The following is an 18,095-nucleotide window of genomic DNA, read 5'->3' as shown; positions in this document are numbered from 1 at the left end:
GGAAGAAGAGGAAAAGAAGGAAAAAGTGGGGCATCGTGTTGCTAGAAAAAGGGGGGTGCTGTTACACGTGCCTCAGACACCGGGTTCCGCGAGGGGAACAACTCAGTTCTCTCTCTCTCTCGAAAAAAAGACATTGTAAATTTACATACCAACTTTGCACCAAAGCGGGTTGAATTTACACTTTAAAATTAAATTCAGCAAACATAATTTACATAGATTGTCTAAATAATGCGAATTTACCTCTCAACTTCTATATTTTATTATTTTATTTTAAAATTAAATTCAGCAAATATTATTTAAATGTATTATCTAATAATCAGAATCAGCACTATCTACCAAGGCTCCTGTCTAGTACAACTGTCAAATGGATAATTTTATTTTAAAATCTAATTCAGGGAAGCTGGGAAGTTTGGCATTGAGAAAGGTTGCATGTGACCGAAACGTTTGCCCTTTTTCTCAGTAAAAGCACTTGATTTTATCTCGCTTTTTGACGTCCTTCGTCTTTTGTGGAGTGTGCGGACTCTTTTGAAGTGCCTCTGTTATTAAAATCTAATTCAGCACGCATTTAAATAGATTCTCTAAAAAAAAAAGTACCTACCTACCTACCTCTTCTCTAAAACTTGTATATTTTATTTGATAATTTTGTTTAAATTTTAAATTAAAATTTTAATTAAATCGATTCTTTAAGTAATCAGAATCTCTAACACCAATTACTTCAGGAAAAATACATAGCGCTGCTCAGGTCCGAACTCTTTGGTTGAACAACTGGAGCGGTTTGGCACATCATAGACTCCACACAACAGCAGCTGATTTAAAGCACAATTAATTGAGTGTAATGAGACCCCAGTTCATTCTCTGAAATATGACACTCCCCCACAGCTGATTATTGTTAGGAATGAAATTACATTTTTCTGCCACTGGGAATCCTATTCAGATGTTGGTCAGAGTTGCCATTGTTTAATGACTACACCAGAAAAGCAGTGCCAACCACAGAGCTCTTCTCTGACGGTCCCAGAGGACCAGAATGTAAATTTGTTGTCAGATCAGTGTTTCCTCTTTGTCACTCACAGATGGCAGTGTGTTCTGAGCTCTCTTGGGACAGGCCGTGGAACAATTAGCTGGATTTTGGCCTGTGCAGTAGCACTGGCCAGACATAGCGCTGCTGCCTTCTGGGTTCAGACTAGTAACTTTTAGATGAAATCCATCCCTCTCTCTGATTCTTTTAATCTTTTCTCACACATCCCCAAGGCACAAGTTTGTACGCAATTCTGTTTACAAAGTGACTAGGGGTGAATGGCAATCTAAATGATAGATAGTCTTCATAAAACAAAACAAAAATACTGCAGTAACCATGGCCCAATAATCTAGTGATGTGTACGTCAGAACTTACGTTTAAAATGCTGCCCACACAATGGGTCTTATTCGTGAAACATTAGCAGAATGAAGTTGTGCAACTGGTCTGTAAAGATAAATAAATTGTCAACTTGACATCTGACCACTCGACTGGATTTTTGCATCTAGGTTTCTTAAATAGATATTGATCCAGACACTTAAATAATTTTAATAATTTAAATAGTGTTATTAATGAATTATGTTGTGAATTATATGCTGTGCATTATATGAATCATAATATAAAATGTTTTTTAAAAGGATAAAGAAACTCGAAGAAACTCAAAAGGCAGAACGGTATCCCATCTTTTTGCAATATTTGGGGTTTTGATATTTTGATAGTCCCTCAACAGACATTCTACTGACTATAAGTACATGTCAAGTTATTCCACTAACCCGAACTTAACGGTCTACTAACAGTCTACTACAGCCTACTAAAACACTAATGAGAGTTAGTTAACATGTAGCTGTAAAGTTACTTATATTTAGTAGAATGTCTAAAGTGTACCGTCAAAATAAAAAAGTAAGCAGACAGAGCAGAACGTATTTGTCCTTGTTTCTTCATTATCTGAAGTCTGTGTCCAATTTGTCTTTTACTCACCCATCATAAAGATTACAGGATTTTACACACGTCCTTCCTCGGCTGAAGTATTTACAAGAGAGACATTGATCTGGACCGGGACCCCAGCATCCTGCCGCTGAACACAACGAATCACAAACCATCTTTTGCTGAGCTGCAGAAAACATTCAAAGAAATTACTTTACACTCATATACGACCAATATACGGACACAAGTGACACAATAAACAATTTCAAAGGCCCCATGATATGCATTTAATTTTTGTTTTTTAGACCATATGTACACCATATACTGGTGTACATATGGCTAAACATCTGTATAGTTCCTCCCCAACTTTCAATAGAAAATATGTTGACATAAAAAAGAAAACTGCCCATGTTAATTTTGCTATTTTTTAAATACATATTGCTGAGGTTAGATATTGCTACCGAATCCATGAATCAGGGCTGTTGAACAATCCAGGGATATCAGACTACTGTGATCGGTAGTGTGGAAAAGAGGCCAATGATGAGCCAGCTAACAGCGCGATTGATCCTGCACACCACACACTTATTATCACACTAATTACATCAAGTGCGGCTTGGCAGTGTGGCACTGTGGGAAGTGTTCTGCAACTGTCAACATCTCCATTACAGATAAGCCTGTGCTTCTCCATTTCATCAGTTCAGTGAATTTTTATCACACATAAGATATTGCCCTGTAAAACGATTGTCTTTATGTCCTATGTGTCCCAAAGTTGAAGTCTATTGAAATTTGTAAACTGGCCAACCTACTCTACTAGTCTATTACTAATGCTCAAGTACTGTAAGATGGTAACTTGGTTGACAAATTAAGCCAATACTGTGTCAATCTTACACATTCAGCCTCAAATTTATTAGATAAAAAAAAAAAAAAAACCAACATGTTTTGCATAAAGACAACAAAGCCTACTTTTAGGACCAATGAGATATACAGTAAACATTTCCACCTAATTCTCATTATTGTTTGTGTGTGTGTGTGTGTGAGAGAGAGAGAGTGTGTGTGTGAGTGTGTTCTAGTAAACCCTACATTATTGTCCCCACAAAGATGGCAATATATACGAAATCACAAACATTTCTTTGTCCCCATGAGGAAAACAGCTTATAAATCATACTAAGTGACGTTTTTTTTTTTAAATATAAAAATGCAGGAAGTTTTCTGTAATGGGTAGGTTAAGAGTAAGGGGATAAAATATACTGTTTGTTTGTACAGTATAAAAATCATTATGTTTATGAAAAATCCCCCCAAAAAACATATTTTATTCCTAAAAATATGGTGAAAATTTTATTTTTTGGGCTGTTGACAATATTATTTGTAAAAACTCTAATATGTCAATAAAAATGAAACAAAAATAGTGAACCTGGTTTTAACCAATGTTAAGATTTATGTTCTGGAGATTTATGTAAAGCAGCGCGTTTAATTAGATAACGCCTCATTTGCATATGCAAACATAACATTTCAGAATACAATTTCCTTTATGTACTTAATGTGATTACTCATCAGGCTATCATATGCTATTCATCAGTAGTGTCTTACCTTAAAATAGTTTGGCAATTTCAAATTGTCACAAAATAGAAGATACGTTTTTAATAAGAGCACCTATTTTACTAAAACAGCATTAAAACCATCTCTTTCTTTTGGCAGTATTGCCTAGAACACTCACTACACTCTCTGGTGTCCCTGTTGTTCTTGATCAGAGCTCTCTGGGTGCTGGTGCGGAACAGACCGGTCCAGTTCACTGTATTGTAGAAGCAGAGCTGGCTGTTGTTGGTCATGTAGACGTTACCGGCGCTGATCTCTCTCAAAGACTGGAACTGCAGTGAAGAGATCCAGCGCTGCTTCAGGATCAGCAGAGAAATACCACTGCCAAAACATGAGATGAGGATCACTAAAAAACCTCTATACCTATCGCTCTTTCATATTGTTTGCATTTTTATTTGGTAGTCATTTAGCAGACAATTTGATTCATTGAGCTGCACTGTATGAAAATGCTGAAATCAGTTCCACCGAAATAATGATAACGCAAATAAGATAAATACTTCACTGATTTGCTCACAAATAAGATGTGATTTGTACCTATAAAGAGTTCTTCCTCCTATGGTGACAAGGTTGGAAAAGACACCAAGGTCAGTCATGTTTTCTGGCCAAGACTGGATGTTCAAGTAACCTTTGGATGGAATTAGCAAAGAAAATTTAAAACCTATTATTCAACAGTTAATGTCTTGATGTGGCAGTAAAAAGCAAAGCAAAAGTAATGAAGAAAGATAGAAATGTAATATCCCACCAACAAATATTAAACACATATCATGTTTCATTGGGAGTGATTTCCATACTAGTTGCACGTGTTCTTATGATCAGTATCAGAGGTGTGTTTATGTGGTGGGCATGGGAAATGCATTCACGACAAGTCATAGGTCTTTCTTATTGTGCTGGGTTTCATTACGTTTCACTCCATTAACTGCAATATAACATCTGTCTGTGCACACACCAGATTTTAATGAAGTAAAAGTCTTCTAACATGACTAACTGTTCATTTTTTTTCTAAGCTATTAGACTCAGCAAATAAATACCGCAACAAATCCTATTAGCTGTAAAAATAAGGATCCATGAATAATGTGACAGTGTCTTAAGAAATGAATTGTTGTCTTCACATTTGTTTTTAATTTGCATGCTTAAATGCGCCAAATTATCTTAAGAATAATGACAACCTCTCTCCCTCTCTCTACCTGTGATCTCTCTGACGGTGCGGAACACATTTAGTCGCTCAGGATCCAGAGCGCCAATACCATGATACATGTCTCTGTTAAACAAAGCAAAACATGCAATGAGTTTAAGGAATGCAAAGAGTGTTTGTCAAGACGTACACAAATGACACTGTACAGTAAATATTTAAAATAAGCAGTCTACTTGATCTTGCCCTTAAAGATACTAACGTTTGCGTAAACTAATATAGTCAGGTTGATTCAGGCATTATAAATAATTGTGTTTACTTAAATAAAAGCAAGAAAAAAATATTTCAGAAGCATTTTAAGACAAATATTTTGCAGAAAAAAAGGTTATTAGAAGACATGTAACCATGAAAACCCATGTAATGGAAGATATTCTGCTCAATAAACAGGTTTTGATAAAATAATAATATCTTGGAAACAACAAGGTCAGTCTCACTGGGAATGAGAATCTATCTAAACTGAGGGCACGTTTACACTATAACAATGTCCTAAAAACTGATTTTTTTTTTGTGTACAGATGATTTGAGGGCACATCGCTGTTCAAAGAGAGACACAAAATGTGTCATCTGTGAATACTTAAAACTGTCAGCCTGGAAGATTTAACCATCCCTTACCCTTTGATGCCTGTGATGAGGAAGATGAGGTTGCCGTTTATCTTGGTGCAATTGACAAACTTCTCAATATTGCTGGAATCTACGGTTTGAGCCATTTGAAGACTGCCGGTACCTATACCATCACACACTGAACACCACATACAAACAAACAAACAAACAAACAAACAAACATCAACATACCCACAAAGATATGTTCCTAACAAGCGTAGAGGTTATTTTCTGTTCTTTGTAAGTATTGTAAGTATTGTACTTTTCGGACAGATGTCAGTGCACGGGATGCACATCTTGATGTTATTTTCCTCCATCTCCATCTTGTTGCTCGGACAGGCTCTGACACATGAGCTGTGATCCACCACAAAGTTATCTATGTCAAAGAACAACAGAGCTTGTTTGGTAAAGACACTTTTTTTTTTTAAAGGGGCAGTTCACCCGTCAGTATGCACATCATTTAAAATGGATTCTCTGATTTTATTTCTTTATTTTTATATTTCTTTATTCAATGCATGATTAATCAGTGTAACTTACGTGGGCATTTCTTGACACAGAAAGCTCCATAGGTGTATTTGGCGTTGGGGTTGTGTTCGAGCTGGAAGGTTGTTGGATTGTAGACGAATGGCTGAGGACACTGTGTCACACAGGCCCCGCTGTCATTAAAGTTGGTACAAGCCTGAGAACAAAAACAATCATGCAAGTATGTGTTCGATCGATAAAACATGACTATAATGAAGAGACTCCTCTGCCCCTGCTAAAGATATGTTCTCATTTGATCGCTACCAAATGAGTTAAGGACCTGTCAGCCTGCGCCATCTAGAGTTTACCTTTATTACACTTAAAAATCATGCATAATAAGGGAAAAATAAAGGAAGAGTTGACATACAAAGCAGTCTGTGTCTTTGGGTCCGAAACAGCCTCCTGCACATTCACGGTGGCAGCAGTTACTGACGTACGGCCCAAAACAGCGTCCATCACACTGCTCCGCACACACCGTCTTTGTCACTGTAACCACAAAGACAAAAGTTAAGCTCTCTCCGCATCTGTGGAGTTTTTTGTGTTTTTACTTTTCTGTAAATATGTCAAAAGTCACCAGGACACAGCAAAAACCTTAAATCTATTATTTGTCAGACACACTGTGCAACCTCTCATCAGCTGTGACACTCTATGGAGCTGGATCCTCTTTAATTATACCTAATTATGTGGTGAAAACTGAACCTGCCATCCCCTGCTGTCCCTCCTTTTGTGTCTGCCACCCACTCATGAGAACATCACCACAGGTTGTGCCACAAGAGCACCAGAGAAGATCAGTGAGTTCCCAAGAGCAATCACTCTAGGTGCTTCATAATGTTTTTACATTACAGACAGAACTCATTTAGTTTCAATGTCTGAAAATGGTCTTTGTGCGTGTGTGTGTGTGAGTAAGTGAGTGTGCGTGTGTGTGTGTGCGTGTGTGTTTGTGTATGTGTGTGTCAAACTTTGATATACAGCAATATTCCAATATTTTGAGTTTGATACAAATCTGCAACAAAAAGTTATTTAGAAGTTTACATATGAAGTTACCACATGAAGTACAATTTTATGTTAATTTGCCAACTTAAGCCCTATTCGGACAGGATTAACTTTACAAGGGTAGATGGAGTAATGTAATTTTACCACAGGACGTCTGTAATAATAATGGCCAATTCGCATGGGATAAGATATCTCTGTATCTCTGTCATTTTTCCAGACCTTTATACTGAAGGTAAAAGTCACTGTAATCTTCACTGACATGTCCGTAATGATTACTGAGATGGCACATTCGGACGGGACTAAAATCACAGAGAAGCTCTGGTAATGATTACTTTACCCCAGCTCTCCATGTTAAACTAGTACCGTCCGAATAGGACTTTAGGCTAACATTTTTTTACAAATGTTTTATGTTGTTTTTTTCCCCACCAGAATGCATTAACATGTCAGTAATTTCTGATAGACACACTGCTATGAAATCAATATAATACTGCAAAAGGGTCAAAGGTCACATCACACTGGAAGCCTTAATATATTACAATCTGTGTGTGTGTGTTGTTGTGCAAGTTAATTGCTAAAGCATGTGTAAATACTCACAGCTTTGGCACTGATCCTCCTGAGGGCCCCAGCAGCGGCCGTTACAGGAGCGATGACACCTTCTGCCTGTGGGATACATCTTATCGTTAATCCTAAACAACAACAACACTACTTTAATTGCTCTGGGATTTGTCTCATACAATGTCCTCACTTACTTTTATCACCGACTAGATTTAATTGACTGTTTTATAATTACCAAGAGAGTGTGCTTGAGTGGGACTCTGAGTAACAATATTACTTCAATTAAAAGTGATTACACTGAAGAAATTCAGCAATTCTGCAATTTTCCAGGGGTTGCAAAAAAACAAAACAAAAAAACTTTGCAAACATTTCGCAACAGAAAATAGCCTCTTTGAGGCAAATGAATTTGGCAATTCCACATTGTATGCAGAAAGGTTTATATGTATTTATATATACATACATATACATACATATATATATATATATATATATATGTATATATATATATATATATATGTATATATATACATATATATATATATATATATACATACATAGAAATATATATATATATATACACACACACACACGCACGCACACATATTCTGTACAATAGTGAAAATTCATGAAATATTTACTAAATATTAATAAATTGAATTAATGTGTTTAATATACTACAGTTCAAAGTTCTGGGGACATAACGATTTTGTTTAAAGAAATTAATACTTTTATCCAGCAAGGTCTTATTAAAATGTATCAAATGTGACAGTTAAGATATTTATAATGTTACAAAAAGATTTTAAATAAATGAAGTTCTTTTGAACTTTTTATTCATCGAAGAATCCAGATACAAATGTATCACGGTTCCCACAAAAATATTAAGCAGCAAAACTGTTTTCAACATTGATAAGACATGTTTCTTGAGCAGCAAATCAGCATATTAGAATGATTTCTGAAGGATCATGTGACACTGAAGACTGGAGTAATGATGCTACAAATTCAGCTTTACATCACAGGAATAAATACGTTTTAAAATATATTAAAATAGAAAACAGTTATTTTAAATTGTAATAATAATAATAATAATAATAATATATATATATATATATATTTATTTATTTATTTATTTTTTACAATATTACTGTTTTTACTCTATTGTTGATCATACGAGACTTTCTTTCCATCCCCAAACTTTTGGGTATAATAAATAAATGTATGCATGATTTAAAAGTTGCATGACATTTTAAGACATTTCGATGTGAATTCAAACTTTCACGAATATTTCACTATTGCTGTAAATCTTTAAGGCCTGGTTTCACAGAGAGGGCTTAAGCCAGGATTAGACTTTAGTTCAAATAGGGCATTTCAGTTGCTGTTATAAACAAAACATAACTGGTGTGCATCTTGAGACAAACCATGGCAGTGACATGTTTTAAGATATGTCAGTGCACGTTGCTTTCAGTTAAAGGTTGTATCAGTGATTTCAGGCCCACATTTTTTTTTTTATCACATTCATCTAATCTTTCCTAACGATCCGCTAGCTGCCCGCCCCATAAGCATGCCGTCAAAAAAACGTGTCTCTGTAGGCAGCCTAGGCTCTGAGATCTGCACACAAAAACAATTGGTTTCACCAACCACTCAAAACCAAAACAAATAGTGTTCCAACCAATCACCGACAGGGGGAGGGTGTTGTGAGGTTTTGAGCCAGCTTCTTCTTCAGCTCCGACTTAGCGTGCAGCCGTGCACGAGCACAAAAACTCACAACACCCACCCCGTCTCAGTGATTGGTTGGAACACTATTTGTTTTGGTCCTGAAATCACTGATACAACCTTTAAAACAGCTCAAACACGCATTTTAGTCTAGGACTTAGCACTGTCTGTGAAACCGGGGGTAAAACGTTTGTTACAGCTTGAAATTTAGCTTGTGAATGCAATTTTTGAATGCACATGACAATTGCTGTCAATTCATGAAAATATCAATTTATTATAGCCTATTTTAAATCATTAAACTCATCCAAACACTCACATGTGTTGCCACTGTTGTTTGAGGGCACAACCAGAAGTTCAGAACGCGGGTTCTTGATGATGTCTTGCCAGTGGATGGTGTCAGCATGGCACAAGAACTTGTTCTGATCCACATACACGCCGCCATTCAGGATTTCTACAACAGTGAAAATTCAAAAAGAGGGTGAATTTAGGTATCATGTGCACTTGTGAATGCTGCATTTGAGACATTTAGCCTATTTCACAGCATAAATAATGTTAAATAAACACTTTATGTGCATATCAAAGATGTACAGTTCATTTCAAGGACATCCTAAGGATATAACCCCGACTTCTCTATGAAACCTGTTTATATGATTTATAAAAGCAGTGTAATGAAAATAATCTCTTTTTTAGAACAGGATTTAAGAGCGAAATCACCCCAATTCCCAAGTTAAGGAGCTTATAAAAGATCAAGCAAGATTATGAGCATATCAATGTGTCTGTAGAGATTGGGAACATATGCTTTATGTGGAGGTAGTATATTTGAGCTGATAGACCCTTTCAAATCCCTCCCTCCTGCTCCCCTGTAACAAATATTACTAGGTTTATTACTAGCCCAGAGCTCTAATGAATAGCCTCAGTTACTGAGAAATCAGACATTGTGTGTATTGGTAAGCCTGCTTTAAAAAATTCTATTTATATCACAAACGTATTACGGTTCGTAGCCTCCAACAACCTCCTGATGAATGAGACCATGGCTAGCTGTTTAAAATGGGTTAGTACTGTTTTATTCGCTCTCGAAGGGAAACAAATAGGAAGTTAATGAAGCAATATTATTATTCCGACACTGGCTACCGCTTCATAATCAACTAATGCAACTTTATCATTTACATAACTGGACAGTTCTGTTGGAACACCTCAGATCTGCACAGGGTTTGTATACTGAACCAACACAACTGATTAGATCTCACCAATAAAGCTTCAGTAAATATAATCTAGTCCCCACTGTTTCTTGTTTTTAATAAGGCAACACAGAATGGATAAAATGTATTAAAATGGATCTGAGCACTAGTACAAAATTAGCCGATTTTTTTCAATAAATACACAAAATGTTATTTGTAAATATTTGTGCATGTATACACATGCATTATATATTGTTATAAGAAATGCTTTTAAAGCACCAAATCAGCATATTAGAATGATTTCTGAAGGATCATGTGACACTTTAGACTGGAGTAATGATGCTAAAAATGTGCATTGCCATCAATAGGATTAATTACATTTGACAATAGTAAGGTTGCCAAGTTGCTGTTTTCCTCTGTGGGTAAGGTTTGACATAATTTATATTTGACTAAAATGCTTGTATTGAAATCATTTATATTCTACCAATGATAAAACTGTGCTAGATGTTAAGTTTTGTGAAGGATGGCCACTGATAGTGTATATTGGTTACTATAGATTGGTTTTTACAGTGACTGCAAAATTTAGGTATGGGAATGGCATGTTAATATGCATGTTTTAGGGGTATAAGTCCCTAAGTTGTAGGGTACTGACCCAGTGACAAGCTAAATGTTGAATGTATGCACATTTTGACATTGTATTGTTCAATATCTCAAATAAACTCACTGACCAGCACCAGGTCTCAGAGCCCTCATCCCTGCATTCAAAATGAACCCAGGAGTGAGCAAGGATATTTAAACATGACACATTCACTTCCTTTGAGTGAAAGTGAAATATTGAAATTTTCTTTCAGCACTTCCGTGATGATGGAAGTGGAGTGTGCAGGGGGAAAGGTTGAGACTGTGAATGGAACAACAGACCATTCGAATACATTTTTAAAGAGTCACTTTTGACATTCACAGCTGGAAACCCAGCCTGCATGAGAAACACTTCGCATCATTAACATCTCTTTGATGAGTTCATTTGCACACAATTCGCAAAGAAGGTGGCGAAAAAGCAGGAATCCATTCAACAACAACTGTAATAAATCTATATTTTAATGAGAATGCTATCAATTTCAGAGTAAGGATGATAGTGCTTTTGAAGAAAAATTAAAAGGGGGAAAAAGTTGAGCTAATCAAAATGTCTAATATATATTAGAAAGTCATCTGAAGGGCAAGAAGTCCTTATCGGACGGAGAAATTGAGCGACATTATGGGACCCCTATTAACGTTAACTGTCTGCCTCCATCTGTAAACATAACTCACACAATTCAATAGCACAATTAACTGTGGGTCAAAGCTGAGCACAGTGCAATTTTTCTTTATAAAATGAAAATCATAGAAAAATATACAGGAATAAATGTATAAGCTAAAAGGCCCTTAACTCAAACAACAAGCGTATTAACTTGGTTGTAATTATAATTGGAATAGAATAGAATAGAAATGTTACAAATGTGCATATACTTTATGGGGTGTTTCGAGGCAAACAAACAACATCAGAAATTAAAGTAGAAGCATAAATTCAATTGCATTCACGTTTAAATGAATGTGCAGCTGTGCCATAACCAATAAGACAGAAGACAAGTGAGAAAACATTGTTCATTAACTCAGTACAAATTGGGGACCTATTCTTGTCAGACTACTAAGCACCTGAAAAAAGCATCTCATATTGATTATTTATTTATTTTCTTAGATCTGACAACAAAATGCAATCATTTTGCATACATAAGAAGAACTGGAATTTAATATTAAAGCCAAATTAAAGCAGTGTCAAAACCACTAACATTTGAGAAATTATTCTCATTTCATGCTGTCAGTGTCCATTTTTTACATGGACAAATCGTCTCAAAATGGCAGATTATAATCAGGAAGATGCAAATGAGACTGGAAAACCTAAAGGACAGGTCACCAGTGCACATATGAAGAAAAGAAACCAGGCAATCAATTAAGAATTGGCATTCATTGAAAACCTTCACCACTGAAAGAATTCATTTTCATGATAAATATTATGCAATTTTTGAATAACATCCTAATCATTTAATCATGTTATGCCGATCACTTTTTTTTAATAATGTCTGTTCACTTTAGAACGTGCATTATCCAGTCAAACCTAAATAAACTAAACCATAAAATAAATATAAAAATAATTATTCATTCACAATAACCTAAAAAAGAAAAAAAAAAAAACTTCAAAACAATTATATAATTTAGATATGAAAATGAAATATAATATTTCAAACAAACCTGAAATTTTTTGCCAGTCCAGAGCTGTTTGTATAACCAACATGTAAAATACGGAAATGGATTTTATCGTAAGGAATATAGTTTCTGGTTCTTACTTTGAAAGCAACAAGTCTGAAGGAGACTTTTTCCAGGAGGCCCTTTTTCATGAAGCCTTGTTTCACCTGACAGCAATTTTATTGACTGAATAATAAAAATTATATTCTGTCATACTTTGATAAGGAATACATTTCCATGCTGTTAGAAATGAATGTAGGGAAAGCATTTGAACTACAACATTTCATGAACAAGAATCAAAATCAGTTAGAACGACAACGATTTCTGACACCATTTTCCAAAAAACAAACAGTGCAATCACACAGTACCATTAACTTCTCCTGCCCAAACTTCTCACAGGAGACAAATGACACTCCAATAATAAACAGAAAACATTCTCAACTTCGCACAGCATGTGCTCACGCAACGATTGCAACTCTCATTGAAAATGAAGAACTTCTGTTCGTTTTGTCGCTGTCTGTGTGAACGGCCCTTAATATCCTCTACTGAGGCTTCAGATCATGATCCACGGCCCTCCGTCACACACACCCTCCACCCGTCCACATTCACGAAGCGTCTCATTATTCAAACACACAAGGAGGGGAGTTTGGCTTGTGGAGATAGCAGAGCGTCCCAGAAATCACACCTAACAGCAGGGTCTCAGGAGGGCAGGCTGGGAGGGTTGGTGCAGCCAACAGTGGTAAGAACACAACCAAAACTGAACTTGACAAAGCAACTTATTTTGTTATCTTGTCTTTATTTTCTAGTAAACTTAAATATAGCACAACTGTCTCTGGTGTAGTAAGACATTATGGAACCTGAAGAAATGCCTAAAACCTGTTGAATGATGAGTAATACAACATGGGGCATGTGGAGCATGGGGCTAGAAATGCCAATGGCATGGGTTAAAGGAACACTCCACTTTTTTTTGGGAAATAGGCTCATTTTCTAACTCCCCTAGAGTTAAACAGTTGAGTTTTACCGTTTTCGAATCCATTCAAGCGATCTCCGTGTCTGGCAGTAGCACTTTTAGCATAGCTTAGCATAGATCATTGAATCTGATTAGACCGTTAGCACTTTGCTGCTGTACCATAGGGTGCAGCAGGCGCAATGATATTACGCAGCCTTAAAATAGAGTTACCTAGCTGGGGACTATTTTCAGGTGCTGCGTAATATCATTGTGCCTGCTGCACCCATGGTACGGCCATAGACCGTAAAAGAAATGGACACAGCGACCCCATAGACTTCGACGGAGACCAGTGAAGTCAATTAGAAGCACTCTCTTACTGATGGCTGAGCGTACTGCACAGCCTCAAACGGAGCTTGACGACGTAGATGTGATGTGAGCAACCTGTCTGACAGTGTGAAGTCTTCTAGTAGCTGTGCCAAGAGAAATCTGAATCATTCCCTTCCGAATCTTGCAGAGACGGAGATCGTGAGTAGGAGCTGTCCATGAGCTAGGAGCAACTTTTGGTAAGTATTCTTGAATTTATCGGACTTTATGCCTCCACATCCCCCCGATTGCCTGCGAGCTTCTCCTCCTGTCTTTACGGTAATTTCTCTACTGTGCGACAGAGAGTCGCGTGGTTATGACGCAATCGTTAGCCTATTTTTACAAAAAAAACGGCTTCTACGGGGCCATAGCGTAAGATACAAGGTAATGGAGCCTTTTATACATTGTCGTGTTTCTTTAGAAATAAAAAAAATGGACAAATTGTGTCTTTTAACGCCTCAGATGTAAAGTTATTCGCTGTCAAAGTGACGCCAAAATGAATGGGAGTCAATGGAATGCTAACAGCAGGTGATGGTCTGATAGCCAATGGATGCCCCCATAGAAGGTATGCTTTCCGGATGCTGGATTACCCCCTTGGGTACGGCAGCAAAGTTCCTTGACTATTACGCAGGAATGAGAGTATAGTTCCTAGCCATATTGGACTAGAAAATCGCAACTTTTCATTTTTCATATCTTAGTACACAATGTAACTACAGAAGAGTCAAGTTTTAAATATCGAAATCCATTTTTTTGAGAGAGATGCCAATGGTCTAATCAGATTCAATGATCTATGCTAAGCTATGCTAAAAGTGCTACCGCCAGACCCGGAGATCGGAAGAATAGATTCAAAAATGGTAAAACTCAAATGTTTAACTCTAGGGGAGTTGGAAAATGAGCCTATTTTCCAAAAAAAAAAGTGGAGTGTTCCTTTAATTTCCTGGGAAATGCATGAGCTGCTAAACAAATGTATACCTACAATGCAATTTAAGTTTATCTTTTGGATCAAATCAGCTGCCAAATGCATAAATGTAAATGTATTTCAATCATTGTGTAGCTTTTCCTGCTACACCATGTTTAAAGTTTATGCTCCGTCCAACTCGGGAACTTGGGTATCAAAATATCCCAGAGCTTTCCAATGGTAAATAAGACTTGAAAGGGCGTTCATTCTTGTCCAATCTCTAACTAGGAAACTCTTATTTACGATAATTCCGATTGGACGTTAAGGCAGCAAAAGGGCACACGCAGCGCAAACAGACTATATACACTCAATTCTATTTGAGTTCTTTTGACAGATACTTTGCTTTGCAGATACAGAAAAGCAATGGCGCAAAACAACGTCAGAGACCTTTTATGTTATTATGAGAAGTTTTCAAATAGTTTCAGTTCGTTTTGAAACTAGGAGGCAAAGATTAGATTAAGACGGACCTAGGTAATTAATAACACTGTGCTCAGTATATCTTGTTTTCCAGTAAAATAACTAAACATCTTTAAAACCAGAAAAGTTCACATGAGACCGCATAAACCTCATTAAATGCATTATTGTTTTATTTTCAAGCAGTTTTGCAGTGTAGGCGATAAAAATCATTATTTAGAGCACATTCTTGATTTCCATTTTTTTTTTTTTTTTTTTTTTTTCTGTAGGCCTATCCATCCTTTCAAACTGCTGATTTTGCACAGTTTTTTTTTCTACCATGAAAAAATGTCAATGCAAAATAGGCTGATACATTAGAAACATCCACATTATACACAAATGTCACATCGTGGCACATTGTGGAGTTTTTGTTATATTACACTTTTCCATTGAGGCTGCGGCGTGCTTAAAACATCTGCAGATATGTTTTTTATACTTATTTTGTTATTATTTTGTGAATATTTACTAGCATTTTTTTTAAAGTAAATAAATGACCCCTCCCTCAAACTTTCACTTTGCTGATAACTGCTGTTATCTGCTTCAAGATTCGCTGACATTAGCTCAGTTTCATGGGGGGATGTTTTTAAAAAGTAAAGCTGTGTTTGAAGCTCTGAGATTCTGTGTAGTTTAAACATTTTGCTGCATAATGATGATACTGGATCCATTATTAATGGAGCTGTTCCTCTCTCAGCCTTTTGAGCAACAGACCAGTGAGATGGTATTAGCTCCGCTCTCTTCATTTCATTTTAGCCTTTTCACACATAAGTTCTAAATTCCCAGAATAGCTCGGTCAGCATGAGTTGTTTTTTATTTTAACACTACATATAATAAATCATTTCTAATAAATAATGCAATATGCCATTAAAAATGCATTAAAGAGGTTAAAAACAATGCCATTATATCTTTAACATACTGTACGTGGCCAGAATGGAGGAATCTGTAAATAACAGCCTTTTTTAGTGATCGACCGATATTGATTTTTTATAACCGATACCGATACCGATTATTTGCATGTTTATGTGCCGATTACCGATATGCAGAACCGATATTTATTTACTGTTATACTTCTGTTTTTGACACAATTATTACAACACAAATGAACTGAACAAACAATTTTATTTATAACAATCACTCCCTCCTTGCATACATAAAAAACTTTATATTTATACACAAATAAATAGAGGGGTCTGAGTCCAAAAAATAAAGTGCATTGTTACTAAGTGTCTTTGTTTAAAAATAAAAGCTTTGATGAGGTAAAAAATAAAGCACAAAAATTATTCTAACATAATTATATTCAAAGATAGTTGAGTGATGTATCTTTAAGTGGTTCCACATGTTGGAGGTATTTTTTGTATTGTATTTTGTATTGAAATGTAATTCATTTTAAACAGTTTTAGAAGGTTTATATGTGCCATTTAATAGGTTTAAAGAGTGAGGAATAATTCACTGGGTAATATTAATTCACTGAATAATATTAGCTGGAATATAACATTATCAGGAAAGTAACAAACAAAACAGCATATTTGCTTTTTTCTAACTAGTATGTTATTAATTATTAATAATGTTTTTGTCGGTCTAGATCATGAAATCCTTTCTGACAAAGTGCTGTTTATCTATGCGTTTACACAGAACTATAACTTACTCAACCGCGATCGCGCGTGGAGATAATAAATAATTAATTTCCACAGAGCGGTATTTATTTAGATTTGTATTAGCGAAATAATGGTTATGCAGTAAATGATAATATAATTTAGGTTGTTTAAACGAGATAATCTTGTCAAAAGTTTCATGCAGTAGCCGTGCTTGAGCATTCCTGGTCATCAACCCAGTGAGTGCGCAGCAATATGAACAAACTTTTTTTTTTCGAGACTATATAAACAGCACTTTGTCAGTTGACATTTCATGATCTAGATCATGAAATGGCAAATGCCAACTGACAAAGTGCTGTTTATCTATGCATTTATTTTACACAGAACTCAACCGCGATCGCGCGTGGAGATAATAAATAATTAATTTCCACAAAGCGGTATATTTAGATGTGTAACGTTATTAGCGAAATAATTGCTATGTAGTAAATAATATAATCTAGGATGTTTAAACAAGATAATCTTGTCAAAAGTTTCATTCAGTGGCCGTGAGCATCCTGATCATCAACCCAGTGCGTGCTCAGCAATATGAACGAACTTTTTTCTCGAGACTAATGGTGAGCAAATACAACTGATAGAGAATTAAATTCAGTGCTTTTATTTTCAACATGCACTCATTCATGTCTGTTTTATTTAATTCATGTAAAGTTACGTCTTTATTGGGGCAGGACATGACGGATTACGCTAGTGACTCCATGAGTTCGTCTCAATTTTTTAGAACCAAGCTGCATAAATAAACTAGGCTATATCAGGCATTCATGTCTCAAATCTCATTTCTGCATGTCTGTTATGTTAAATAAAGTTGAAAAATTAAAGCAAAGCAAGCAGAACATATGTTTTACCTGTGCACAGAGTTGTTGTTGACTGATCTCCTCAGACACGGGCTGCAATGGCGGAATTCTCAAAACGGCCACAAGATGGCGCCGTTTATCGGCGAATCCGATATTACAAAACCGATACCCGATTATGGGAAAATGCTTAAATATCGGTAAAAATATCGGTAAACCGATACATCGGTCGATCACTAGCCTTTTTACATTACAAGATGATTTACCTTTAGATTCAAACCAATGTCTGACTGGGTATCTATTTTGTGGCCAATTTAGCGATTGTCATAATTCTAGTCTGGCTTACCTAGCTCTATCCCTCCAAAGACATTTGTAGTAAAATGTT

At 36.0% G+C, this 18,095-nt stretch overlaps 1 protein-coding gene across 1 annotated transcript in view; it reads right to left on the bottom strand.

Moving 5' to 3' along the window:
• Positions 1 to 18,095, bottom strand: part of LOC311286854 (receptor tyrosine-protein kinase erbB-4-like) — a 151,052-nt gene that overhangs the window by 28,437 nt on the left and 104,520 nt on the right. The window contains exons 4-13 of the mRNA XM_084403290.1: positions 9,415 to 9,549; positions 7,428 to 7,493; positions 6,208 to 6,326; positions 5,856 to 5,997; positions 5,581 to 5,694; positions 5,331 to 5,457; positions 4,714 to 4,787; positions 4,064 to 4,154; positions 3,651 to 3,850; positions 1,991 to 2,123 (exon numbers count right to left, since the gene is read on the bottom strand). Of these exons, the coding sequence (XP_084259416.1) occupies positions 1,991 to 2,123; positions 3,651 to 3,850; positions 4,064 to 4,154; positions 4,714 to 4,787; positions 5,331 to 5,457; positions 5,581 to 5,694; positions 5,856 to 5,997; positions 6,208 to 6,326; positions 7,428 to 7,493; positions 9,415 to 9,549 (1,201 nt within the window). The remainder of the gene's footprint in view (positions 1 to 1,990; positions 2,124 to 3,650; positions 3,851 to 4,063; positions 4,155 to 4,713; positions 4,788 to 5,330; positions 5,458 to 5,580; positions 5,695 to 5,855; positions 5,998 to 6,207; positions 6,327 to 7,427; positions 7,494 to 9,414; positions 9,550 to 18,095) is intronic.

The sequence above is a fragment of the Rutilus rutilus genome (assembly GCF_951802725.1).
Source record: "Rutilus rutilus genome assembly, chromosome: 2".
In the NCBI taxonomy this organism is placed as follows: domain Eukaryota; kingdom Metazoa; phylum Chordata; class Actinopteri; order Cypriniformes; family Leuciscidae; genus Rutilus; species Rutilus rutilus.
Note: the sequence above shows the minus strand (reverse complement) of the source record. Positions and strands in the feature narration are given on the sequence as shown.